The sequence below is a fragment of the Panthera onca genome, chromosome X (assembly GCF_046562875.1).
Source record: "Panthera onca isolate mPanOnc1 chromosome X, mPanOnc1 haplotype 2, whole genome shotgun sequence".
NCBI classification, from domain to species: Eukaryota; Metazoa; Chordata; class Mammalia; order Carnivora; family Felidae; genus Panthera; species Panthera onca.
The window spans coordinates 68,226,068-68,253,293 of NC_138357.1; the positions used below are offsets into that span (position 1 = coordinate 68,226,068).

Consider the following 27,226-nt stretch of genomic DNA (forward strand, 5'->3'; position numbering starts at 1 on the left):
GGCAGCCAATGTCAGCACTGCTCTGTTTCCTGCAGGTAGCTCTGTACTTATGCTGAGGGGTGGGGGAGAGAAATGGTGCCAGCCAGTTCCTTTGTTCCTGGACAGGCATCTCTGTGAATGCTGCCTCTCAGAGATGTGCTCTTAGAAGATTGAATAATATTACCCCTGTATGCCCCATTCTTCAGATCACTGTTTCCATAGTATCTGCCCCTGGGTTGTTTGCCTGCCTTCTCTCCAGAAGCAACACAGTACCCTCCGGGCTTTGCCTAGGCCAAACTGCTGACCTTTAAACCACGAAGGTTTAAGCTCTGCTGTTTGCAAGAACTCATGAAATTCAGCCCCTCTCCTTTTCCAAGTCAATGGTTTTGGGGAAACATTCTCTTTGTGCATATCCCTGTGTGCTTTTCTCCCTCTCACCCTTCTCCGCAACCATGGTTCCCTCTCCTCTGTAGCAACTATGATCTGTTTCTCCCCCTGAACCATGTCTTCCTATTTCCTACCTTCTTCCATGTGTCCCCTTCTCTCCCTTTAGTTGTGTAGTTGTTCTGTCAGTCTTCAATTCTATTTCTGGTGTATTTAGGATGGTTTGCTAGTTATCTAGTTGTGTTCATGCGACATGACATGCCTAGGGTCCTCCTATTCTGCTGCCATTTTCCTTTCTCCCTTTCAACACTTTTAAATCTCAAACTGCCAGGTACATTATTATGCAAAAAGTATAAAGAAAGTGATTACATTAAGCAAGCTGATTCGGAGTGTACTCTACTCCCCCAAAATGCTCGGGTTAGGAAAAAAAAACAAATATCTGTACCATAAATGGCATTGCTTGTTAATTCCAAAGCCTCTTATTTTCTAGATACCCAATTCCTTTTTAGAAACACAGCAACACTGAAAGTACTTTAATAGTTATTTCAATTATGTACAGTGTAAAAACACGAGATAGGGTAATTTTGTGAGTAGCAAGACTCAAAGCATCCCATTAAAACTGGATGATGTTGAGTTGCCATCACGGCTATCTAAGTCAAATACCTGCCAGTATTATAGATCAGATAATGCTTATAAATAAAATAATCTTATTTTATTGTACATCAGCTTGACTACTTTTAGAATGTGAATATCTCAACTGGTTACAAATGCTGTGGTATAACACACCAGTCTTTAAAGATCGGTAGATGTCTGCTGTCTCCGGGGATTAAACAAAAGGGAAATATACTGGTGAATGAATACTCACCCATACGAGAGAAAGGGTCATTTGATCACCTTCACTTTTCAATCTTACAGATTATCCAGAAGTTTCATCATCTCTTGCTGTGGAAACAGAAACATAGCAGTTTACATATTTCCTGCATCTCTCAGGTCAGTATTCTGAAGGAGGCACATAGAGTGTTACTTGGACTGCTAAGAGGCAGTCTTGCAAGCAGTACTAGAAAAGAAATAAGTTCTTGCTCTGGTGAACAAGATGTTAAATGCTTCACTCTTGTATTATTCACATTAAGTAGAAGTTCTATATATAATTTATAAAGCTCGACTAATAACCCGTATAAAGTGTCTCCCTTTCTGTAGACATTACACAAAATTCATGTGCATAGCACTCTATCTCCACAATTTTTTTTAAGTTAAAGTAAATACCCATTTATTTACAACTTAAAATTAACAAATGCTAACATATTTTTTATTTGGGCTCAAATTTTTGTAGATTAAAAAAATTGTTGCAACAATTTTTACAGAAAAAGCAGATTCTAAATATTTCCTTCAAAATGAAAAGACAAACTTGTAGAAATATTTGCAAAACATATAACACACAAAATTTAACAACCTTAACTTACAAAAATCTTGCAAATAAGAAAGGAAGAAAATACAACCATTAGAAAATGGATAAACAATGCAATCATCAAATAAAAGTTAAAATGAAGACTAAACATAAAAATTGTCCAGCTTTACTAGAAATATAAATTAAATACCACAAAATATCAATTTTTGTCAACTAAAGCAGCCACTTTTTATGATTATAGTACCCAGTATTTGTAAAGACATGTTGAAACAAGTACTTTTATGTGCTGCTGATGTAACTATAAAGTCATATATCATTTTTATGGCAATTTAACAACATACATAAAAACCATAAAATTTTCATACAATTATATCTGATAATCAAATTTTAGGAATGTATTTTAATGAAATTATCAGTGATCTGCACAACTATTCATTATGATATCATAATATCAGAAAATTGGAAACAAAACGAAATATCTACCAATAGAGGACTAGTGAAATAAATTGCTACATTATTATGATGAAATAGTTTGTGCCATGAAAAGTAATTGTGAAGAATAATAGAGTTATGTTAAAAAGTTATATGAGTGCAGTTTAATTTTAAAACTACATTTGTTTTTTTGTTTTTATTTTTTAATATCAAATTTATTATCAAATTGGTTTCCATACAACGCCCAGTGCTCATCCCAAAAGGTGCCCTCCTCAATACCCATTACCCACCCTCCCCTCCCTCCTAGCCCCCATCTACCCTCAGTTGTTCTCAGTTTTTAACAGTCTCTTATGCTTTGGCTCTCTCCCACTCTAACCTCTTTTTTTTTTTTCTTTCCTTCCCCTCCCCCATGGGTTTCTGTTAAGTTTCTCAGGATCCACATAAGAGTGAAACCATATGGTATCTGTCTTTCTCTGTATGGCTTATTTCACTTAGCATCACACTCTCCAGTTCCATCCACGTTGCTACAAAAGGCCATATTTCATTCTTTCTCATGGCCACATAGTATTCCATTGTGTATGTAAACCACAATTTCTTTATCCATTTGTCACTTGATGGACATTTAGACTCTTTCCATAATTTAGCTATTGTTGAGAGTGCTGCTATAAACATTGCGGTACAATTGCCCCTATGCATCAGCACTCCTGTATCCCTTAGGTAAATTCCTAGCAGTGCTATTGCTGGGTCATAGGGTAGATCTATTTTTAATTTTTTGAGGAACTTCCACACTGTTTTCCAGAGCGACTGCACCAGTTTGCATTCCCACCAACAGTGCAAGAGGGTTCCCGTTTCTGCACATCCTCTCCAGCATCTAGTCTCCTGATTTGTTCATTTTGGCCACTCTGACTGGCGTGAGGTGATACCTGAGTGTGGTTTTGATTTGTATTTCCCTGATGAGGAGCGATGTTGAGCATCTTTTCATGTGTTGGTTGGCCATCTGGATGTCTTCTTTAGAGAAGTGTCTATTCATGTTTTCTGCCCATTTCTTCACTGGATTATTTGTTTTCCAGGTGTGGAGTTTGGTGAGTCTTTATAGATTTTAGATACTAGCCCTTTATCCGATATGTCATTTGCAAATGTCTTTTGCCATTCTGTCAGTTGACTTTTAGTTTTGTTGATTGTTTCCTTTCCTGTGCAGAAGCTTTTTATCTTCATGAGGTCCTAATAGTTTATTTTTGCTTTTAATTTCCTTGCCATTGGAGATGTGTCAAGTAAGAAATTGCTGCGGCTGAGGTCACAGAGTTTTTTTCCTGCTTTCTCCTCTAGGATTTTGATGGTTTCCTGTCTCACATTCAGGTCCTTTATCCATTTTGAGTTTGTTTTTGTGAATGGTGTAAGAAAGTGGTCTAGTTTCTTTCTTCTGCATGTTGCTGTCTAGTTCTCCCAGCACCATTTGTGAAAGAGACTGTCTTTTTTCCAGTGGATATTCTTTCCTGCTTTGTCAAAGATTAGTTGGCCATACTTTTGTGGGTCTAATTCTGGGGTTCCTATTCCATTCCATTGGTCTATGTGTCTGTTTTTGTGCCAATACCATGCTGTCTTGATGATGACAGCTTTGTAGTAGAGGCTAAAGTCTGGGATTGTGATGCCTCCTGCTTTGGTCTTCTTCTTCAAAATTACTTTGGCTATTTGGGGCCTTTTGTGGTTCCATACAAATTTTAGGATTTCTTGTTCTAGCTTCGAGAAGAATGCTGGTGTAATTTTGATTGGGATTGCATTGAATGTGTAGATAGCTTTGGGTAGTATTGACATTTTGACAATATGTATTCTTCTAATCCATGAGCACGCAATGTTTTTCCATTTCTTTATATCTTCTTCAATTTCCTTCATAAGCTTTCTATAGTTTTCAGCATACAGATCTTTTACGTCTTTAGTTAGGTTTATTCCTAGGCATTTTATGCTTCTTGGTGCAATTGTGAATGGGATCAGTTTCTTTATTTGTCTTTCTGTTGCTTCATTATTAGTGTATAAGAATGCAACTGATTTCTGTACATTGATTTTGTATCATGCGACTTTGCTGAATTCATGTATCAGTTCTAACAGACTTTTGGTGGAGTCTATTGGATTTTCCATGTTTAATATCATGTCATCTGCAAAAAGTGAAAGCTTAGGTTCATCTCTACCAATCTTGATGCCTTTGATTTCCTTTTGTTGTCTGATTGCTGATGCTAGCACTTCCAACACTATGTGAAACAACAGCGGTGAGAGTGGACATCCCTGTCATGTTCCTGACCTCAGGGAGAAAGCTCTCAGTTTTTCCCCATTGAGGATGATATTAGCTGTGGGCTTTTCAGAAATGGCTTTTATGATGTTTAAGTATGTTCCTTCTATCCCGACTTTCTCAAGGGTTTTTATTAAGAAGGATGCTGAATTTTGTCAAATGCTTTTTCTGCATCGATTGACAGGATCATATGGTTCTTATCTTTTCTTTTATTAATGTGATGTATCACATTGAATGATTTGCGAATGTTGAACCAGCCCTGCATCCCAGGAATGAATCCCACTTGATCATGGTGAATAATTCTTTTTATATGCTGTTGAATTCGATTTGCTAGTATCTTGTTGAGAATTTTTGCATCCATATTCATCAGGGATAGTGGCCTGTAGTTCTCTTTTTTTACTGGGTCTCTGCTTTAGGAATCAAAGTAATGATGGCTTCATACAATGAGTCTGGAAGTTTTCCCTCCCTTTCTATTTTTTGGAACAGCTTGAGAAGGATACGTATTATCTCTGCTTCAAATGTCTGGTAGAATTCCCGTGGGAAGCCATCTGGTCCTGGACTCTTATTTGTTGGGAGATTTTTGATAACTGATTCAATTTCTTCGCTGGTTATGGCTCTGTTCAAGCTTTCTATTTCTTCCTGTGGGAGTTTTGGAAGTGTGTGGGTGTTAGCAATTAAGAAATAGGGTGTCCATTTCTTCCAGGTTGTCCAGTTTGTTGGCATATAATTTTTCATAGTATTCCCTGATAATTGCTTGTATTTCTGAGGGATTGGTTATAATAATGCCATTTTCATTCATGATTTTATTTATTTGAGCCATCTCCCTTTTCTTTTTGAGAAGCCTTGCTAGAGGTTTATCAATTGTGTTTATTTTTTCAAAAAACCAACTCTTGGTTTCATTGATCTGCTGTACAGTTTTTTAGATTCTATATTGTTTATTTCTGCTCTGATCTTTATTATTTCTCTTCTTCTGCTGGGTTTGGGGTGTCTTTGCTGCTCTGCTTCTATTTCCTTTAGGTGTGCTGTTAGATTTTGTATTTGGGATTTTTCTTGTTTCTTGAGATAGGCCTGGATTGCAATGTATTTTCCTCTTAGGACTGCTGTTTTGTGACCCAGTATGTGATCTATCTTGGAGAATGTTCCATGTGCACTCGAGAAGAAAGTATATTCTGTTGCTTTGGGATGCAGAGTTCTAAATACATCTGTCAAGTCCATGTGATCCAGTGTATCATTCAGGGCCCTTGTTTCTTTATTGATCCTGTGTCTAGATGATCTATGCATTGTTGTAAGTGGAGTATTAAAGTCCCCTGCAATTACCACATTCTTATCAATAAGGTTGCTTCTGTTTGTGAGTAATTGTTTTATATATTTGGGGGCTCCCATATTCGGTGCATAGACATTTATAATTGTTAGCTCTTCCTGATGGATAGACCCTGTAATTATTATATAATGCCCTTCTTCATCTCTTGTTCCAGCCTTTAATTTAAAGTCTAGTTTGTCTGATATAAGTATGGCTACTCCAGCTTTCTTTTGACTTCCAGTAGCATGACAGATAGTTCTCCATCCCCTCACTCTCAATCTGAAGGTGTCCTCAGGTCTAAAATGAGTCTCTTGTAGACAGCAAGTAGATGGGTCTTGTTTTTTTTTTAAACATTCTTATACCCTATGTCTTTTGGTTGGCGCATTTAGTCCATTTACATTCAGTGTTATTATAGAAAGATATGGGTTTAGAGTCATTGTGATGTCCGTAGGTTTCATGCTGGTAGTGATGTCTCTGGTACTTTGTTTCACAGGATCTCCCTTAGGATCTCTTGTAGGGCTGGTTAATGGTGATGAATTCCTTCAGTTTTTGTTTGTTTGGGAAGACCTTTATCTCTCCTTCTATTCTAAATGACAGACTTGCTGGATAAAGGATTCTCGGCTGCATATTTTTCTGTTTATCACATTGAAGATCTCCTGCCATTCCTTTCTGGCCTGCCAAGTTTCAGTAGAGAGATCTATCACTAGTCTTATCCGTCTCCCTTTATATGTTAGAGCGTGTTTATCCCTCGCTGCTTTCAGAATTTTCTCTTTATCCTTGTATTTTGCCAGTTTCACTATGATATGTCATGCAGAAGATTTATTCAAGTTACGTCTGAAGGGAGTTCTCTGTGCCTCTTGGATTTCAATGCCTTTTTCCTTCCCCAGATCAGGGAAGTTCTCAGCTATTTCTTCAAGTATACCTTCAGCACCTTTCCCTCTCTCTTCCTCTTGTGGAATCCCAATTATGCGTATATTATTACGTTTAATTGTGTCACTTAGTTCTCTAATTCTCTCCTCATACTCCTGTATTTTCTATCTCTCTTTTTCTCAGCTTCCTCTTTTTCCATAATTTTATCTTCTAGTTCACCTATTCTCTCCTCTGCCTCTTCAGTCTGAGCTGTGGTCGCCCCCATTTATTTTGTAGCTCATTTATAGCATTTTTTTTAGCTCCTCCTGATTGTTTCATAGTCCCTTGATCTCTGTACTAATAGATTCTCTGCTGTCCTCTATACTTTTTTCAAGCCCAGCGATTAATTTTATAACTATTATTTTAAATTCATTTTCTGTTATATTGCTTAAATCATTTTTGATCAATTCATTAGCTGTCGCTACTTCCTGGAGTTTCTTTTGAGGAGAATTCTTCTGTTTTGTCATTTCGGATAGTCCCTGGAGTGGTGCGGAACTGCAGGGCTCTTCCTCTGTGCTGTCTGGAGTAACTTGTGTTTGTGGGCGGTCCACAGTCAGACCTGATGTCTGCCCCAAGCCCACCACTGGGGCCACAGTCAGACTGGTGTGTACCTTATCTTCCCCTCTCCCAGGGGCAGGACTCACTGTGGAGTGGTGTGGCCCCTGTCTGGCCTACTTGCACACTGCAAGTAGAATACTTGCAAGTAGAATACTTGTGGTGCTGCTTCAATGGGATCTGGCATATTAGCTGGGGTGGATCCGCAAGGTGCACAGGGGCGGGAGGAGCAGACTCAGCTCACTTTACCTTCAGTGGTCTGCTTCGGGAGGGTCCCTGCGCCATGGAGAGGGAGGCAGACCCATCGGAGCAATGGATCCACAGAATCACAGCGTTGGGTGTTTGCACAGTGCAAGCAAGTTCCCTGATGGGAACTGGTTCCCTTTGGGATTTTAGCTGGGGGATGGGTGAGGGAGATGGTGCTGAGAGCACCTTTGTTTCCTGCCAAGCTGAGCTCTGTCCTCCAGGGCTCAACAACTCTCCCTCCCATTGTCCTCTAGCCCTCCCACTCTTGGAGCAGTGCTGTTGACTTATAACATTCCAGATGTTAAGTCCCTCTGGCTGTCAGAACACACTCCGTCTGGCACCTCCACTTTTGCAAGCCATACTCGGGGGTTCTGCCTTGCCGGGTGGGCTGGCTGCCCCTCCACCACCCCAGCTCCCTCCCACCAGTCCGTGTAGCGTGCACTGCCTCTCCACCCTTCCTACCCTCTTCCGTGGGCCTCTTGTCTATGCTTGCTCCAGAGAGTCCATTTTGCTAGTCTCTGGCAGTTTTCTGGGTTATCTAGGCAGATGTGGGTGGAATCTAAGTGGTCAGCAGGACGGGGTGAGCCAGTGTCCTCCTACGCCACCATCTTCCTCTGTTGAATACCAAAAGTACATTTTTTTTTATTTTTTCAATATATGAAGTTTATTGTCAAATTGGTTTCCATACAACACCCAGTGCTCATCCCAAAAGGTGCCCTCCTCAATACCCATCACCCACCCTCCCCTCCCTCCCACCCCCCATCAACCAACCCTCAGTTTGTTCTCAGATTTTAACGGTCTCTTATGCTTTGGCTCTCTCCCACTCTAACCTCTTTTTTTTTTCCTTCCCCTCCCCCATGGGTTTCTGTTAAGTTTCTCAGGATCCACATAAGAGTGAAACCATATGGTATCTGTCTTTCTCTGTATGGCTTATTTCACTTAGCATCACACTCTCCAGTTCCATCCACATTGCTACAAAAGGCCATATTTCATCCTTTCTCATACACAATGGAGTACATTTTTTATCATCTTTATTGAGATATAATTCACAATGCCATATAATTTGACCACTTTAAATGTACAATTCACTGGTTTTTAGGATATTCATAGAGTTGCACAACCATCACCTCAATTAATTTAGAATATATAGAAACCCCATACCCTGTAGCAGTCACTCCCTATCCCTTCACTCCTTCTAAGTAACCACTAATCTACCTTTCAGTCTCTATAGATTTCATGATTTCATTGAATTATATATGTGGCCTTAGGTGAAACAATATTTACAAATCAAATATCTGATAAGATACTTATATGCAGAATCTATAAAGAACATTTACAATTCTATAATATAAATAAAAATCAATTTTTAAAAAAATGATAAAGGATCTGAGTAGACATTTCTCCATAAGTAAATAATCATGAAATAAGCACATGAAAAGATGCTTAACATCACTAGCCATTAGAGGAATGCAAATCAAAACCACAATACAGCACTTAGTATCCACTAGGATCCAAAAGACAGATAATAGTGTTGACATTTATGTAGAAAAATCTCAACCCTCATACACTGCTGGTTGAAACATAAAACGGGTCAATCACTTTGGAAAACAGTTTGACAATTCTTCAAAATGTTAAACATAAAAATACCATATGGCCCAGAAATTCCAGTCCTTGTATAAAAACAAAGAGAAATGAAAGCATATGTCCACACAAAAATTTCTACATGAATGTTCACAGCAGCTATTCATAATGGCCAAAAAGTGAAAACAACCCTAGTGTCTATCTGCTGATAAATAGGTAATAAAATGTGATATATCCATGCAATGGAATACTATTTGGCAACCAAAAGAATAGATGCTACAACATGGATGAACCTCGAAAACATTATAAAATGACATTTTAAATTTTAATTTAAAACTTTTCAGTATTAAAATGTATCTATGTATGTAGAAAAACACTGAAAGAAAATATAACATAAGTAAAAATTAAAATTTTAGATTGTTACTCCCTTCTCTATCTAGCTTTGACTGGATAGAGCTTCAACTTTTCTGTTGCCAATATATTTTTTGAAGTATATTTAAAGTACAGTATTATACAGTTTCAGGTGTATGATACAATTGTATATATTACTCAGTGTTCATTAAGATAATTTGTGCTCATTAAGACAACCTTCCCTCTGGCAACCACTTATTTGTTCTTTGTATTTAAGAGTCTGGGTTTTTTTGTTCATCTTCTTTGTTCATTTTGTTGTTTCTTAAATTCCACATATGGTGAAATCATATGGTATTTGTCTTTCTTGTCTGACTTATTTCACTTAGCATTATACCCTCTAGGCCCAACCAAGTTGTTGCAAATGGTATTTCTTGCCAATATTCTTATCTCCCTATCTCCATTGCCTCAGCCAGAAAAAAAAAAAATCCAGATTCAATCTGTCTGCCTTCTCAATTCCTATAGTCAGGCTGCTGAGAACTACTACAAAAATAACAAAACTGATTATAAATATTGATTGCAACTTATTACAAATAACACAACTGAGATTATTTGTGGTCTCCAGCCTAAGCTTGCTTGAAAAATCATCACTACTTACCTACTTACCAGTAGTTCTTTCCTTTATTAACCACAACTTCATTCAGTCTCTCTTATCACTGCTATCCCGTATCATAATGAAAGTCCTAACACATGCAATAAGGCTAGACAAAGATATAAGGCCACTCTGGAAAAGAAAAATAAAACTATCCTGATTTGCACATGACATGATTGTCTACATAGATAATTCAAAGAATCTACAAAAACTCTGAGAACTAAATAAGTGAGTTTAGCAAGTTTACAACACACAAGATCAACACAAACACCTGTTGTGTTTCTATATACTAGCAATGCACAATTGGGAAACCAAAATTAAAAACACAATACCACCTACAATAACTCCAAATCTTAAAGAGCTAGATGTAAATCTAACAAATAATATACAAGATCTGTATGCTGAAACCTACAAAATACTGATGAAAAAGACCAAAGAAGTCCTAAATAAATGAAGAGACATACTATGCTCATGGGTCAGAATACTCAGTATAGTTAAGATTTCAGTGGTCCCCAAATTTGTAGACAGGTTTAATGCAATCCCAATTAAAAATGTAGAAGAATTTTTGTAAATATAGACAAGCTGATTCTAAAATTTACATGGAAAAGTAAGGGAACTACTATAGCCAAAAATTTTCTGAAAAATAAAATCAAAGTCAGAAGACAAAATTTGTCCAATTTTAAGATATACTATAATTCTACAGTAGTCAAGATGATGTGGTATTGGCAAAAGGATAGACCCATAAACCAATGGAACAAAATAAAAAGTAAAATTCTGAGATAGACCCACATAAAGGTGATCTATTGGTTTTTACACAAATATGTAACCATAATTCACTGGAGAAAATACAGTTTTTCAATAAATGGTGCTAGAACATCTGGACATCACTACGACATGTATGCTTCACAACATATAAAAAATTAACTCAAAAATAGATCCTATACCTAATGTCAGATGTAAGACTATAAAACTCTTAGAACATAGGAGAAAATCTTTGTCACTTTGAGTTAGGCAAAGTTCTTATATATGACATCAAAAGTAAAACACATAAAATAAAAATGTACAAATTATACTTGAACAAAATTTTAAATGTTTTCTCAAAAGAACACTGTTAAGAGAATAAAAAGATAAGCCACTGGCTGGGAGAAAGTATTTGCAAAACATCCATCTGATAAAGGACTTATATCCAGAATATCTAAAGTGCTCTACCAGCTCAAAGATAAAAAAAACAACCACAATAAAAATGGGCAAAAGGTTTGAATGGATGCTTCACCAAAAAAAGTGGAAATGAGTACAAGAAAAGATGCTCAATATCACTAGCCATGAGGAAAATGCAAATTAAAATTATGACGAGATTCCTTTACACTCATTCTGGAATAGGTAAAACAATTTTTTTAATGGTGATAATTCTAAGTATTGACAAGAATGCAGAACAATTGGAATTCTCATACATTTCTGGTGGGAATGCACAATAGCTCAGGCACTCTGGAAAACAGTTTGGCAGTTTGTTATAAAGTTTCTTATAAATTTAAATATACTTTTACCATATGACCCAGTAATCCCACTCTTGAATATTTCCTCTAGAATAACGAAACCTGTGTTCACTCAAAATTTGTATATGAATATAACAGCTGTATTCTATCTGAGATGGTGGTTACAAGATTCTACACATGTATAAAAGCTCACAGTACACCAAACAAAAGTTCATTTTACTTTATTTAAATTTAAAAATTAAAAAATAAAGCAAAAAAAACCAAACTTCTGTTATGCTTCTCTCAAACTTCCTGTACCTTCTTTCCTTTCCCACTACCACCAAAGGTCTGCTTCTTAAAATAATATCTTCCCAAACTTTGTTATTTTTTTTTCTGACCATCACATTAATCTACTCATTCCTTAGGAAATCTATCCATTCTCTCGCTAAAGAGTGTGTGTATATTACATATATCTATAGATAGATAGATAGTGTCTCCCACACAAGATTGTAAGCTGCTTGAGGGCAAGGACTATGTGTTGTTCACATTTTAGTGCCAGTCCTTAAGACAGTGCCTGGCACATAGTGTTGTGAAAATCAAGGTTAAAAAATATCTATATATCTATAGATATATAAAGATATATGCATATATACACACTGTATGTACACACTCACAAACACATAATTACTATGTTTCTCACCCAGGATTCTTTCCTGAACTCCAGACCTGAGTAACCAAGTGCTTTTCAACTTAACCCACCCAAAAACCTATTTCCTGTTTTGTTCCCACTCCATCTCCTACCCACATCCAATTAATCACCAAGGTATGTTGACTGTGTTTCCTAAATATTTCTGGAAGCTGTGCATTTTCCTCTATCCTGATTACCATGACCCCAGATCATGTGTCACCTGTGTTGCTGCAGTAGCCTCTTAATTGGTTTCCCCACCTCCAGTCTTGCCCCTCATCCAATCCATTCTCCATATTGCAACTGGAATGATGTAAAAACTTTGTGTAATAACTCTTTCATTGGCCTCAGCACAGTGTGAACTCCTTAACACAGTTTACAAACCCTTCCATGATCTGGCCACTGTTCATCTCTCAAGGTTCCTTCCATGATTTTCAACTCCAAAGTTTCCTTTCCACTAGTTTTATCCCCACACCCTATGCTTGAACCACACTCTACTACTTTCAATCCCTCAAACACACACCTGCTGTTTTCCATTATTGGAATGCTTTCTCAGCAGCCTCCCCCCTCCCCCACTCCAGTCTCCATCATCTGGCTATATAATATTTGTTTTTCAGGTTTCAGCTTCCACACCATTTACTCAGGGTATGTCACTGACCTACATAGCTAAGTTCTATGTCCCTTCTGGATGCTACCACAATAACATTATGAGAACACTTTTATTCTGTGTTGTAATAATCTACTTACTTGTCTGTCTTCCACACTAGATTGTAAGCTCCTTGAGGGCAAGGACTATGTCTTGTTCACATTTTAGTGCCAGTCCCTAAAACAGTGCCTGACACATATTAAGTATTCAATAAATATCTGTAGAATGAATGATAAGGAGGGAGAATGAAAAACAGGCTCTGAGATTATAGGTCCTTGTTTTTCTTTATTTTCTATATTTTCCAATTATTCTATGATGAATATGAATTGCTTTTATATTAAAAACGCATTAGAATTAATTTTATGGGTGCCTGGGTAGCTTAGTCAGTTAAGCTTCCAACTTCGGCTTAGGTCAGGATGTCACGGTTCGTGAGTTCCAGCCCCGCCTGGGGCTCTGTGTTGACAGCTTGGAGCCTGGAGCCTGCTTCAGGTTCTGTGTTCCCTTCTCTCTCTGCTCCTCCCCCGAAAACACTCTGTCTCTCAAAAATAAACATTAAAAAAAGTTTATTAAACATATTTACAACAAAAAGAGAAAAAACTATGAAGAAAATTAAAATCACCTATAATTCCACCACCTAAAGATGTCATGTTAACATTTTGTTGTATCCCTTGCAATATTTTCTACGAATGAATTTTTTAAACATTGAGATCATACTGTCAGTTTTGAATTCTTCGTTTTTCATTAATGTCAAAAGTAACTTCCCATTATATCAAGTTATTTATTTAATCAATTTTATGCTTTCCAACATTAAGATTTTATCTAATTTTTCACTATTATGAATAAGGCCATCAATATTTCATTGAACGTTAATCTTTTTTCTCATTTATAATCATTTTCTTAGGCTGGAATCTTAGAAGCAAAACTACTGGTATGAACATAATTTTAAAACTCTTAAAATATATGGCTTGTTTTCCAGAAATCTTATACTAATAATAGCTACTTCAGGAACCTTATACTAATAATAGCTACTTCAGTGCCTACTATATGCCAGACTTTGTTAGGTGGATTTTATTGTGTTGATTTTACAGATGAAGAAACTAAGGTCCATTTATGTTATTTGTCCAGAGTCACAGAGATAACGAGTTTCAAAGCTAGAATTCAGATTCAGAATTGTCCACTTTCAAAGCTTATTTTCATGTGAATTTCAAAAAATAAACATTTTTGTGTTATCAGTTATATATTTACTTGAGAAAATGTGGAAAATACAAGTAGAAAGTAATGAAAATAAAAATAAATTACCCATGAACCCACCACTTTGAACAATCTAGTGTATTTTCTCAGTCTTTTGTTCCAGGTACAACTTTTGGGTTAAAAATAATTATAACATTATTATATGATTTTTCATCCTGCTCTTTTCACTTAACATTTTTCAGTGCTGACCCATATGCTTCATAAACATAATTTTAATGATTGCATATTCTCAGTGGATGTTACCATGTAGATATTTACAGTTGTTCAGCTCACCTGTGAATTTCTTTTTTTCATTCCCAGGACCCTCCATCTCCCATGAGGCTTACAGAATTCAATGTTGGGAACCATTTTAATCTTCAAAATAAGTCACCATTGTGGATTGAAAGCTTCACAATTTAAAAGCATTCCATCAAATATTTGCTGTGCAGATAGATGTTTCAGAACTTTACAAGCTATTTAATTTACTAACTGAACCCATTGATCTGGTAGCAATTAATTCAAGACAGTCTTCCTCTCTTTCTTCATTTCCCCTCCCCAATCTGTAAAAACCTGAATGTAACATATATACCTTCCCAGAGACTCTTGTTATTTCTCTTGTCGGGTAAAGAGGAATTCAAAAGACTTCAATGGAGTCTTTCACTCCCCTGGAAAGACTGTTAATTATCTTTATAGGGTCTTTGTGGTATTGAGGGGAATCAGATATGTTTGCTGCTTGTGTGCCTGTGCATTTATAAGCATGCATATGTGCAGCATATTTACACAAAATTCTGCTGTGTGTTATGAAAATCAAGGTTAAAAAATCCAAGGTTTTTATTCAACTCTGTGTTTTTCCCTAAATAGCAATTTAAATATTTGCTGGGCTGTGAAAACCATCCCTATATCAGGCATGTAAAATTCAAGAGGCAGATTCAACACCCCATAATCAAGGTCCTCAATTGGGAATTGAACAATGCAAAGCCTGTTCTCTGTCATAAATGTGTAATGTTCCTGAAAGCACCACAACTAATAGAGAAGATCAGATCTCCACTTTATTAAATAAACATAAGTGTTTTAAGGACTTTTAATGTCAGGCTTTGGTAAAATTCTCCAGTTACTTTTATTATTTTCTCTGATACCTAGCTTTTTTTGCCTATATTAATTGTTCTTATGATGAAAGAAAAACCATAACCCTAAGTTATGGACCATAGGTTTTGTTAGGGGCTTAAAGATAATTTTCAGGTTTAATTACAAAACTGTTCATAAGGTAAAGCTTCAAAGTTGAAATTAGCCTAAGGATTAGCACTAAAGATCTTTGTTTTCACAGCAGGGGTTAGTGTACAGACAATGATAACCCGTAGTAATATGCCAATACTTTCTTTTTCTTTTTTTTCCTTTTTGTAGCTTCAGTGGTAGCTCAGCCATTAAGATAGTTTACATTCATTTTCCCATTTATTTATAATCAACCTTTCTTTTAGTCCTAGTGCCCAAATCAATGAGTATGAACACCAATGCTGCTTCTTTATAATAATTCCTAAGAACATTGATGGTTTTCATTTCTCAGCCTGTGTTCTTGTGCCCAGCTGCTGACAACAGAAGTCCCAACTCTTGCAGAGATTAGTGGGAATTAGAGGCATCTTACAGATACCAAGGAGTTAAGCTCCTATAAGGACATTAGGTTTACTAAATTATGCCCCCTAAAACCTTTTTGAGTAAAAGAAAATTTGCCTACTACAAACTATTTGGTGTTCAAACTCCAGTGGAGGTGAGAAGGTGAGCAATTCAGCTACTTAAACAAAAAACTTGTTCATTTAGATCCTCTAGGTAATTTTGGTCGAAGTAAGACTTTTAGCATAAATTAAATGGATTGTGGCCAGCGTTTCATTTGAAAGAATACTATATGTGACAAAATCTATTAGGGCCAGGGAATGTTTCTCAAACTCAGATGCTAAGAAGCAACCTAGAAGACTATACACACTAGGTTTCACAATGACCTCATGTATGGGAAGCTTTTTCCCCCTTTCTTCCCCAAAACACTCTCTTGTTTAGGTTTTTCTTGAAAGTTTATTTGGCCATTCACATGGTCTTATGATGGACAAACCTTGCCTTTTATTGATATAGTAATGCACCTTTCCCTAAAGATAGGCCATTATTTACTCCACAGTCAGTGAGCTTCGAAGAGGTCTCTCTCTTTCCCATCATCTTCTGCTAAGGTTTAGGCAGGGTAGCTTCTCACTATGATTCAAAGTCAGGAAAGAATCGACCATTTCTTTGATGCATAGAGTGTATCAGAGTTTGGCACTGATAGAAATCAGGTCATAAAAGATAGTATCAAGAAATTATAGGGAAATACTGGAAGAGTAAAGCTCAGGAGAGCTATAATGCAAAGCTGACTTAAACCATCTTCAAAGGGCCAAATAAATCAGAGTTTTAAGTAGGGGGGCTTGGAAAAATAAACCCTATTCCTATCTCAGCACCTTTATTCCACTAGCTTATAGACTCTAATAATACCCCTATCCATAGATCATTGAGTATTGCCTACTGTACATAGGCACTCCCCCCTCATTGATTGACTATTGATTGACAGAGAGATTAACCTAATAATTAGTATATCTTGTTCTGGCTCTGTTGCTTGTTTTCCTTGAGGTCCTGTCAAATAACCTCTGTGGGATCTCATTCCCCAATTTTTTGGTACCCATATTCCACATTTGCAAAATTAAGATACTCATTATTAGGATCCTAAAACTGCTAAAGGTGCTATGTAACTCCCTAGTGCTCTTATATAAGTCTTTCATTGAAGGACTGGGATGAAAACTTGAACCATAACTAACCTAACCAGTGTGCTCCATTCTTTCTTCCATGCTCTCATTGCTGACTTGTTCTTGCAGAGTTTAGAATACTTTATTAAAGTTCTTCAATTCATTCTAACAATGTCCTTGGAATAGAAATTATTTTACCCATGGCACATCTAGGAAAATTAAGGCCAAAAAAAAATGAAGTGGCCTCCAAAAGCACGTAGCTGTCTGGGACAGAACTCAGTTATCATGTCCAGTGCATGTTAGACTGACTTAGCTTCCCAGTATTGGAATTACCATGGGACAGCTTAGAACACTGAGATAAATTAGGGCAGGATCACATTTCAGAAAATTTCCACTTTGTCCAACATCTAAAAGTATGCAATTAAATAACTCTTATTTTCTATGTGATATAAATGTTATATATGTCTCTTTCCCACATTGGTCCCATGTAACTCACATATTTCACACTATGTGACATCAGCCAATGCCATTATCTCCTCTGGCACCCATAGAGCCCAATCTCAGAGCTGTCTTTGCCAGAGAAAAGAATGTGCTTCCCCATGTTTATGCCAAATTGCACAAAGTGTAGACATTGAGGTTAATGGAGAATTAAGCACAATCCTAAGCAGGTATGTTTTAAGAATATTGAATGTACATTATTGTGACATGCACCTGAAATGTAACATGGCCTAAATTCATAGGAATGTAACAGTCATGCAAAGCTTATCCCTTTTACTTCTCATCACACATATATATCTACTACATACATGTGTGCACACATATACGCACACTACATACTTCCCTCAAAGTAGGCTGCTTGGTCAGCAGGTGCAAATACTTTAAAGGAATGATTCTTTGTCCTCTCCTTTTAGAAAAAAGTCCAACAGCCACTTCAAGTGAAGAACACTCCATTTATACATTCTAAAACTTCTACTTCCAGAGTCGCTATGATATTCAGTTGGTGCAAAAGACAAGATTGTTAAACCCTTTCACAAGTCCTTCATTCTTAGAAAATTTATGAGTTCCATGTAATCAGTAGGAAATGGTTTATGAGGCATGGTACATCTGCATTTCTTTAACCTTTGCTGTAATGTACCATATTAAGTTGTAGCCTTTTGCATGCAGGTGTTATGTAATATAATAATGAATGGGTGACTCCTAAGAGCATGCAACGAACAACTATTTGCTTCCCCAAAAGGGCTAGGACCGTGTCCTGAAGTGTTTAAAACTATTACATTTGTTCTTTGTAGCACAGTGGTATGTGGCCATCAGCAGAATGAGTTAAGATGGACAATGAGTGCAATATATCAGGAAACACATTTTTTGTACGGAATGACAGTAAAGCCAAAAAAAAAAACAAAAAAAAAAAAAAAAAAAAAAAAAAAAAAACAAGGTAAGATGTATTCAAGGAATAATTGCTGTCACCCTGCTGGATAAATCAGCAAAGAGACACAGCATGAAAGCTGGTACTTAGTCTTGGTAATATATGAAATATATTGGAGAGCCAGAAAAAGAAAGGCACTGGGGCTCTAGCAGTTAAGCTCAACTTGCCAATTTGCTACAAATCCTTTTTTTCCACTAATCTGCTCAAAGTTATTGTATACAGTATTCTCTAAATCACGTGTCTTGCTACAGAAATATCCACAAATACTTTTATCTTCCTATGTCCTTTATTAAAAGCATATGCATAAAATTGTTGTTTCTTTTGTATATTATAGTTTTGTTAAACAACGTTGGCAAAGCTTAAAATTCCAGACCACTTTGATGGAAGTTTCTATACATCTGATTTCACGGGGCTGTAGTAGAGTTTATTCACTCCCAGGTTGATTGGTATGTGTGTTATATAGACTCTTCTGTAACATATCTACTGAAGAGCCCCCAACCCTGTGCTCAGTATTTCTTATGCACCTACATGGATGTGAGTTGGGAAATTACCAGCAATGGTTTTTAGGTAGAAAGCTGACTAGTCTAATGGCACTTCATCATGTTTGGTCTCTGCTCAGCCTCACATCTTTTGTCTTTCCCTCTGTTGTCATTATAAGTAAAAAGAAAAAGAACTTTTCTTATGTGACTAAGGATGATATGAATTCTGGTTTATTTTTTCTTGCACTGAAAATTATGTTTATTATTCTCCAGATGCATGTCACCTGAAAAAAAGAATACAATGATCCTGAGAAAAGAACACAGTGGCACACTTGCTCCTAAATTATACATTACCCTCAGAGAAATATTTCAAGATACCCTCATTAAGTAAGCCCGAAATAAAGTTTCCCTCAATAGGTGCACCATTTACACAAAAAGACCTTTTCAGACAGAATGAAGAAAAGCCTCTCAGCCTAAAAGAAGGTATAAATCATTGGAAATGCAAAGCGTTTAATGTTGAAGTTTAGAAGAGTCGTTGCTGACCTCAACTAAATAATAATGGAGAACTTGAATTGGGAGAAGCCCAGCCCATAGAGGTCAGGCTTAACATAAAACCAGAAAAAGTCTTTTATTACAGTTAACTTATAAAAGTACATAATTTATCTTAGGTAAAAACCTCAAACATCTCACCTGAAAATCCCATTTCATTTATTCCAATATACCAGCTACAAACAGCTTGAATTTGCATCACAGTGTAAAAAAACTCAAATACTACAAAGAAAATACAATTAATTTCTTTCTAGGTTAAAAAAAAGGATAAAAGAGGAGACCTTTATACAAGTATCTTATTTGAATAAAGGTTACTAAGAAAATTAAAGGCATATATTTTCAAAAGGAAATTTTATAGGTATAAAGATATGCAATAATAGTTTATACAGTAATGTGTAAATATATTTATACACACTTTCTTAATGTTAGAAGTTTTCTTTTTTAATTTTTAAATTCTGGTTAGTTAACATACAGTGCAATATTGATTTCAGGAGTAGAATTCAGTGATTGATCACTTATATACAGCACCCAGTGCTCATCATAACAAGTGCCCTTCTTAATACCCGTAAGCCATCTAGCCCATCCCCCACCCGCCTCCATCCATCAACCCCCAGTTTGTTCTCTCTCATTAAGAATCTGTTATAGTTTGTTTCCCATTCTCTCTTTTTTTTACCCCTTCCCATATGTTCATCTGATAAAATTTTCAAATTTTCTCACCATATGCAGGAACATTAAAAACTAGTCAATTTCACCTTGAGTGTTTCAATGTTTAGACTTCCAACTTTATGGGGTGGAGAATTTATGATAGTAAAAATCACAATTTAAGCAGTTTTTTTTTTAAGTATGTTCATGGCTTGGAAAGAAGCTTTAACTGAAATATTTAAATCAATTTTGCAAATTAGGATAGTATCAGACCCAGATCCTGATAATATTGGCATATTCTAAAATAAATCTGACTGTGGCATAGAAGAATTTCAATAAAAATAAAATGCAATCCACTGTACAGGGGAAGCAAAAGTTTTACCATTGGAACTTTAAAGAATGTAGGTAACAGTCAAAAATTGTCATTATCTTACCAATTCACTGTCATGCCATACATAAATTACCCTGGACAATTAGAAAGCACTTATTGAAGTAATGTGGTTCAGAGAAATGCAACACAAATACAAATCCTAAGTTGCCTCTTAATCAAGAGTGATTAAGAATGGCAAAGCTACTGGATGCTGAGAGTTGAGGTTCTGTGAGATGTAAAAACTCAAAGGGGAATAGTAGGAAAAATAGGTGAAGATGAGATAGGAAACATTAATATTTAACCCTTTTCCACTTGATTATCACTGCCCCCAAACTCTGAAGCCTTCTATTTTCTACCTACACATTTTCAATTTATTAAAATTGTAATTTAGTTGAGTGTAAAATTAATTTACCTCTTCTATGTTTATCATATTAGCTGACTGTCCCAGAGACAACTTCAGATTTGCATTTATATCACTGCCTCTGTATGATTATCTTAACAGAACCACCTGGAACATCTACTTCTAAACACTATTTTTAAATGTATTCATATGTCAGGAACTTATTGAGTCTCCTACTTTTTATTCACCTGAAAGTTTTGGACAATCTCAAAACAGCCAAATTCATCAAAAACAACTTTGCCTCCATATGACTTGTTTTCAAAGAATGTGGATGATACAATCCTAGTTGAAAAATAAAACAATATATTTTTATGAAGTCTTTCTATTTTACCCAATCTACCTTTTAAAACTGCCTCTTCATGATAATTCTCACTGCCATGAGATTAACATCTTTGTCTTATAAATTATTTTTGAGTATAGTTGACACACAATGTTATATTAATTTGAGGTGTTCAATATAGTGATTTGACTTCTCTATACATTATGCTATGTTCACAAGTGTAGCTACCATCTGTTACCATACAACCCTATTACAATATCACTGACTATATTTTCTATGTTGTGACTTTTATGCCCATGACTTATTCATTTCATAACTAGAAGACTGTATCTCCCTCTCCCCTTCACCAATTTCGTGTACCCCCATCTCACTTAATTCTGGCAACCATCAGTTTGTTCTCTGTAGGTCTGATTTTGCTTTTTGTCTGTTTCTCATTCGGTTTTTTTACATTCCACATATGAGTGAAATCTTGTGGTATTTGTCTTTTTCAGTCTGAATTATTTCGTTTAGCAAAATAACATCTATGTCCATCCATGTTGTCACAAAGGACAAAAATCCTTTTTTATGGTTAATATTCTATAATATATATCACATCTCCCTTATCCATTCATCTATCAATGGAAATTTAGGTTGCTTTCATATCCTGGCTATTGAAAATGCTCCTGCAATAAACAAGAATGGATATATATTTCCAAGTTAGTGTTTTAATTTTCTTTGGGTAAAAACCAACTAGGAAATTATTGGATCAACATATTTCTATTTTTATTTTTTTGAGGAACCTCCATACTGTTTTCAACAGTGGCTGTAGCAATTTATATTTCCACTAATAGTGCATGAAGGTTCCTTATCCTCCACATTATTGCCAACATTCATTACTTCTTGTGTTTTTGATTTTAGCCATTCTGATAGGTGTGAGGTAATATCTCATTGTGGTTTTGATTTACATTTCCTTAATGATTAGTAATGATGAGAATCTTTTTATGTGTCTGTTGGCCATTTGTATGTCTGCTTTGGAAGAATGTGTATTCAGATTCTCATCCCATTTTTCAATTGGATTGTTTGTTGAGTTGTATATATATATATATATATGACATTCATCTCTTATGAGATTTATAGATGTCTTCTCCCATTCAGGAAGTTGCCTTTTTGTTTTGTTGGTGGTTTCCTTAACAAAACCTTTTTTAAAATGTTTATTAGGGCATCTGGTTGGCTCAGTTGGTTAAGCATCCAACTTCAGCTCAGGTCATGATCTCCCGGTCCGTGCATTCCAGCCCCATGTCAGGCTCTGTGCTGACAGATCAGAGCCTGGAACCTGCTTCAGATTCTGTGTCTCCCTCTCTCTCTTCCCCTCCCCCACTCACACTCTGTCTCTCTTGCTCTCAAAAATAAACATAATTTTTTTAATTAAAACATGTTTATTTGGATAGAGAGAGAGCATAGAGAGTGAGGGAGAGAGAAAGAGAGAGAGAGAGAATTCCAAGCAGGCTCTGCACTGTCAACACAGAGCCTGACATGGGGCTTGACCTCATAAATCATGAGATCATGACCTGAGCTGAAATAAAGAGTTGGACACTTAACCAACTAAGCCACCCAGGCACTCCTGTTCAAAAACTTTTTATTTTGATGTAGTTTTAAAAGTTTAGATTTGGTTTTATATACCTCGTCTTAGGAAACATATCTAGAAAAATGATGCTACAGGCCATGTCAGAGAAATTACTGCCTGTGTTCTCTTTTATGCATTTTATGGTATCAGGTCTCACACTGAGGTCTTTAATCCACTTGGAGTTTATTTTGTGTATAATGTTAGAAAATAGTCCAGTTTCATTCTTGCCTGTAGCTGTCTAGTTTTCCCAACACCATTTATTAAAGAGACTATTTTTTTCCCCATTGTATATTCTAGCCTCCCTTGTCATAGAGTAATTGACCACATAATTGTGGGTTTATTTCTCTGTTCTAGCCCTTTGATCTATGTGTTTATTTTTGTGCCAGTACCATATTATTTTGATTACTACAGATTTATAGTATATGTTGAAATTTGGGATTGTGATACCTTCCGATTTCTTTTTTCTCAAGATTGCTTTGACTATTCAGAGTCTTTTGTGGTTTAATACAAATTTTGGGATTATTTGTTCTAGTTCTGTGAAAAATCCTGTTGGTATTTTGGTAAGAATTGCAGCGAATTTATAGATTTATTTGGGTAATATGGACGTTTTAACAATATTTTCCTTCTAATACATGAGCATGGAATATCTTTCCATTGGTTTATGCCATCTTCAATTTTTTTCTTCCATGTTTTATAGTTTTCATAGTACAGGTCTTTTACCTCCTTGGTTAAGTTTATTTCTAAATATTTTAATCTTTTTGGCGCAATTGTTAATGCAATCATTTTCTTTGTTTCTTTGCTACTTTATTGTTAATGCATAGAAACACTACTGATTTCTGGGTGTTGATATTGTATCCTGCAATTTTACTGAATTTATTAGTTACTTCTAATGTTTTTTTGGTGGAGTATTTAGGGATTTCTAGGTATAGAATCAGGTCATCTGCAAATAGTGACAGCTTAAATTCTTCCTTACCAATATGGATGCCTCTTATTTCTTTTTTTTGTCTGATTGTTATAGCTAGGACTTCCAGTACTATATTGAATAAAAGCAGCAAGAGTGGAGAGCCTTGTCTTCCTGATCTTAGAGAAAAAGCTATCATTTTTTCATTATTGAGTATGATGTTATCTTTGGGTTTTTCATATATGGCCTTTATTTTGTAGAGGTATACTTCTTCTAAACCTACTTTGTTGAGAGCTTTTATTATGAACAGATGTTGATTTATCAAATGCTTATGGGGCATCTATTGAGATGATCATATGATTTTATCCTTCATTTTGTTGATGTGTTATATCATGTTGATTGATGTGCAAATATTGATCCATCCTTGCATACCTGGAATTAATACCACTTGATTTTGGTTAATGATCTTTAATGTATCATTGAATGCAATTTGATACTTTGTTCAGGTTTTTTGCATCTGTTTATGAGGGACACTGGCCCATAGTCTTTTTTATGTGTTGTCTTTGGTTTAGGTATCAGGGTAATGCCGGCCTTGTAAAATATAGTTGGAAGCTTTTCTTTCTTTTCTGTTTCTTGAAATAGTTTGAGAAGAATAATTACTAACTCTTCTTTAAGTGTTTGGTAGAATTTATTTGTGAATCCATCTGGTCCTGGACTTTTATATTTTGGTAGTTTTTGACTGATACAATTTTGTTCCTAGTAATTGGTCTGTTAGATTTTCTATTTTCTATTTATTTCTGATTCACTTTTGGAAGACTGTATGTTCATAGTAATTTATTCATTTTTTCTAGGTTGTCCAATTTGTTGCCATATAATTTTTCATAGTATTCTCTGATAATCCTTTGTAATTCTGTGATGTCAGTTGTTACTTCTCCTTTTATTTATTTTATTTATTTGGCTCCTTTCTCTTTTTTCTTGGTGATTCTGAATAAGGGTTTATTAATTTTGTTTACCTTTACAAAGAACAAGATCTTGGTTTCAGTGATATTTTTCTATTGCTCTTTTAGTCTCTATGAAATTTATTTCTCTTCCAACCTTTATTATTTCCTTATTTTGACTCATCTTGGGCTTTGTTTGTTCTTCTTTTTCTAGTTGCTTTAGGTATAAAGTTAGATTGTTTATTTCAGCTTTTTCTTGTTTCATGAATTTCTTCACTGATCCATTTGTTGTTTAGTAGCATGTTCTTTAGCCTCCGTGTATTTGTGTTTTCTCTAATTTTTTTCTTGTGATTTATTTCTAGTTTCATAGCATTATGGTCAGAAAGGATGCATGTTATGATTTTAATCTTAATTTTTTTTAGTTTGTTTTGTGATCAAACATGTGATCTCTGTTTTCTTGTTGATTTTTTTTGGCCTGGATGATGTATCTATTGATGTAAGTGGACTGTTAATGTCCCCTATTATTATTGTATTACCATCAATTTCTCTCTTTATGTCCATTAATGTTTATTTTATGTATGTAGGTGCTTCTATGTTGGGTGCATAGATATTTACAATGGTTATATCCTATTGTTGGATTGATCCCTTTATCACTATGTAATACCTTTTTTTGTCTCTTGTTACAGTTTTTGTTTTAAACTCTATTTTCTCTGATATTGTTATTGCTACCCTAGATTTTTTATCTTACATTTCCATTTAAATGTTTTTTCATCTTTCACTTTCAGTCTTTAAGTGTCTTTAGGTCTGAGATGTTTCTTCCAGGCAGCATATGGATAGGTCTTACTTTTTATCTATTCCACCAAATTATATCTTTTGATTTGAGCATTTAGATCATTTACATTGAAAATAACTATTGATATGTATGTACTTATTGCCATGTTGTTAAAATTTAATGGTGTTTTTTTATAGTTCTTATCTGTTTCTTCTTCTCTTGTACTTTCTTTGTGCTTTATGAGTTCCTACAGTGTGATGTTTGGGTTTCTTTCCCTTTGTTTTTTGTGCATCAGTTATAGGGTTTGGTTTTGTGGTTATCATGTGGCTCATATATAACATCTTAAGTATGTAGCAGCCTATATATTAAATTGATGGTCATTTAAGTTCAAACACATTCTCAGAAAATCTTTTATCTTACTCCCTTCTCCACATTTTATATATATACTGCCATCTTTTGCATCTTTTTAATAGTTTTGTTATGTCTAATTATAGCCATTTCTTTTCCACTTAAAGAAGTCCCTTTAACATTTCTTATAAGGCTAGTTAAAGTCTTTAATGCTGGAGATAAACTCCTTTAACCTTTTTGTCTGGGCAACTCTTTATCTCAATTTCAATTCTGAATCCTAACCTTGCTGGGTATTCTTTTTTGTAGGGTTTTGTTTTTTTTTATTCAGCACTTTGAATAAATCGTGCCACTTCCTTCTGACCCACAAAGTTTATGGTGAAAAATTTATGTGGCTTTTGTTTATGTGGCTTTTGTTTCTCTCTTGTTTCTTTTAAAATTCTCTCTTAATCTTTAACATTTGACATTTTACTTATCATGTGTCACGGTGTGGACATCCTTGGTTCATTTTGTTTAGAGCTCTCTGTGATTCTTGAACTAGGATATATATTTCCTTCCCTGGATTAGAGATATTTTCACCTATTATTTCTTCAAAGTTTCCTGGCCCTTTCTCTATTCCCTTCCTAGGACTTCTATAATTCAAATGTTTTTCCTTGATGTTGTCCAAGATATCCCTTAACCTGTCCTCATTTTTTAAATTCCTTTATCTTTTTGTTGTTCAACTTGAGTGCTTTCCACTATTCTGTCTTGTAGATCACTTATACATTCTTCTGCATCCAATCATCTACTGTTGATTCCCTTTAGTGTATTCCATTCAGTTATTGTATTCGAATCTAATTGGTTCTTTTTCATATTTTGTATATTTTTATTATAGGTCTCAGAGTTTTTCCACTCTTCTTTACAACTAGGTGTGCATCATTAAGAGCATTACTTTAAATTCTTTACCAAGCACATTACTTATCTCTATTTCAATTAGTTCTATTTCTGAAGTTTTGTCTTTTTCTTTCTTTTGGAGCATATTCCTCTGACCCCCCCCCCCCATTACACCTGATTTTGTTTCTACGAATTAGGTAAAATAGGCACATCACCTAACTTGAATAAATGTTTTTTTGTATAACTGTCCCCCATGTAGATTGTGCTTGATGAATTTTCCTGGCTGGCTGCAGCTATGGTTGTCATGGGCTAGAAGTCCAGAGACCTCCACAAAGTGGCATCTTGGCTGGATAGCTAAAACCAATGTTGGTGCAGGTCAGGGGTCCTTGGGTTCTAAGTGCTGAGAGCACCCTAGCAGGACAGATGAAGCTGAAGTAGATACAATCCAGTGTATCAGGGGACACTGTGCAGTGGACACCCTGTCAGGCCAACTAAGGCTAAAGTGGATGCCAGCCAGGTTGTCCTAGAGGCACCCTGGCATGACAGCAAAAGTTGAAATGGGTGCATTAGTTTCAGGAGCAGGAGACATAACTGGATTTTCTAACACAGAGAAAAAGGCAGAGCCTTACACAAAATGCCAAGATGGAAGAATTCATCCGAAATGAGAGAACAAGATAAGGCCCTGGCCAGAGATCAAAGCAAAACAGATATAAGTAATATGCCTGAAGGAGAATTTCAAGCAACAATCATAAGGATACTCACAGGGCTTGCGAAAAGAATACAAGACATC

The 27,226-nt window shown here is 35.6% G+C and overlaps 1 protein-coding gene across 1 annotated transcript in view; it reads left to right on the top strand.

Annotated features, from left to right (window-relative positions):
* Positions 1-15,183, top strand: part of ZDHHC15 (zDHHC palmitoyltransferase 15) — a 191,191-nt gene extending 176,008 nt beyond the window's left edge. Inside the window, exons 11-12 of the mRNA XM_081793314.1 lie at positions 1,279-1,353; positions 14,427-15,183. Coding sequence (XP_081649440.1) covers positions 1,279-1,325 — 47 coding nt within the window. The 3' untranslated portion in view covers positions 1,326-1,353; positions 14,427-15,183. The remainder of the gene's footprint in view (positions 1-1,278; positions 1,354-14,426) is intronic.
* The last annotated feature ends 12,043 nt before the right edge of the window (positions 15,184-27,226 follow it).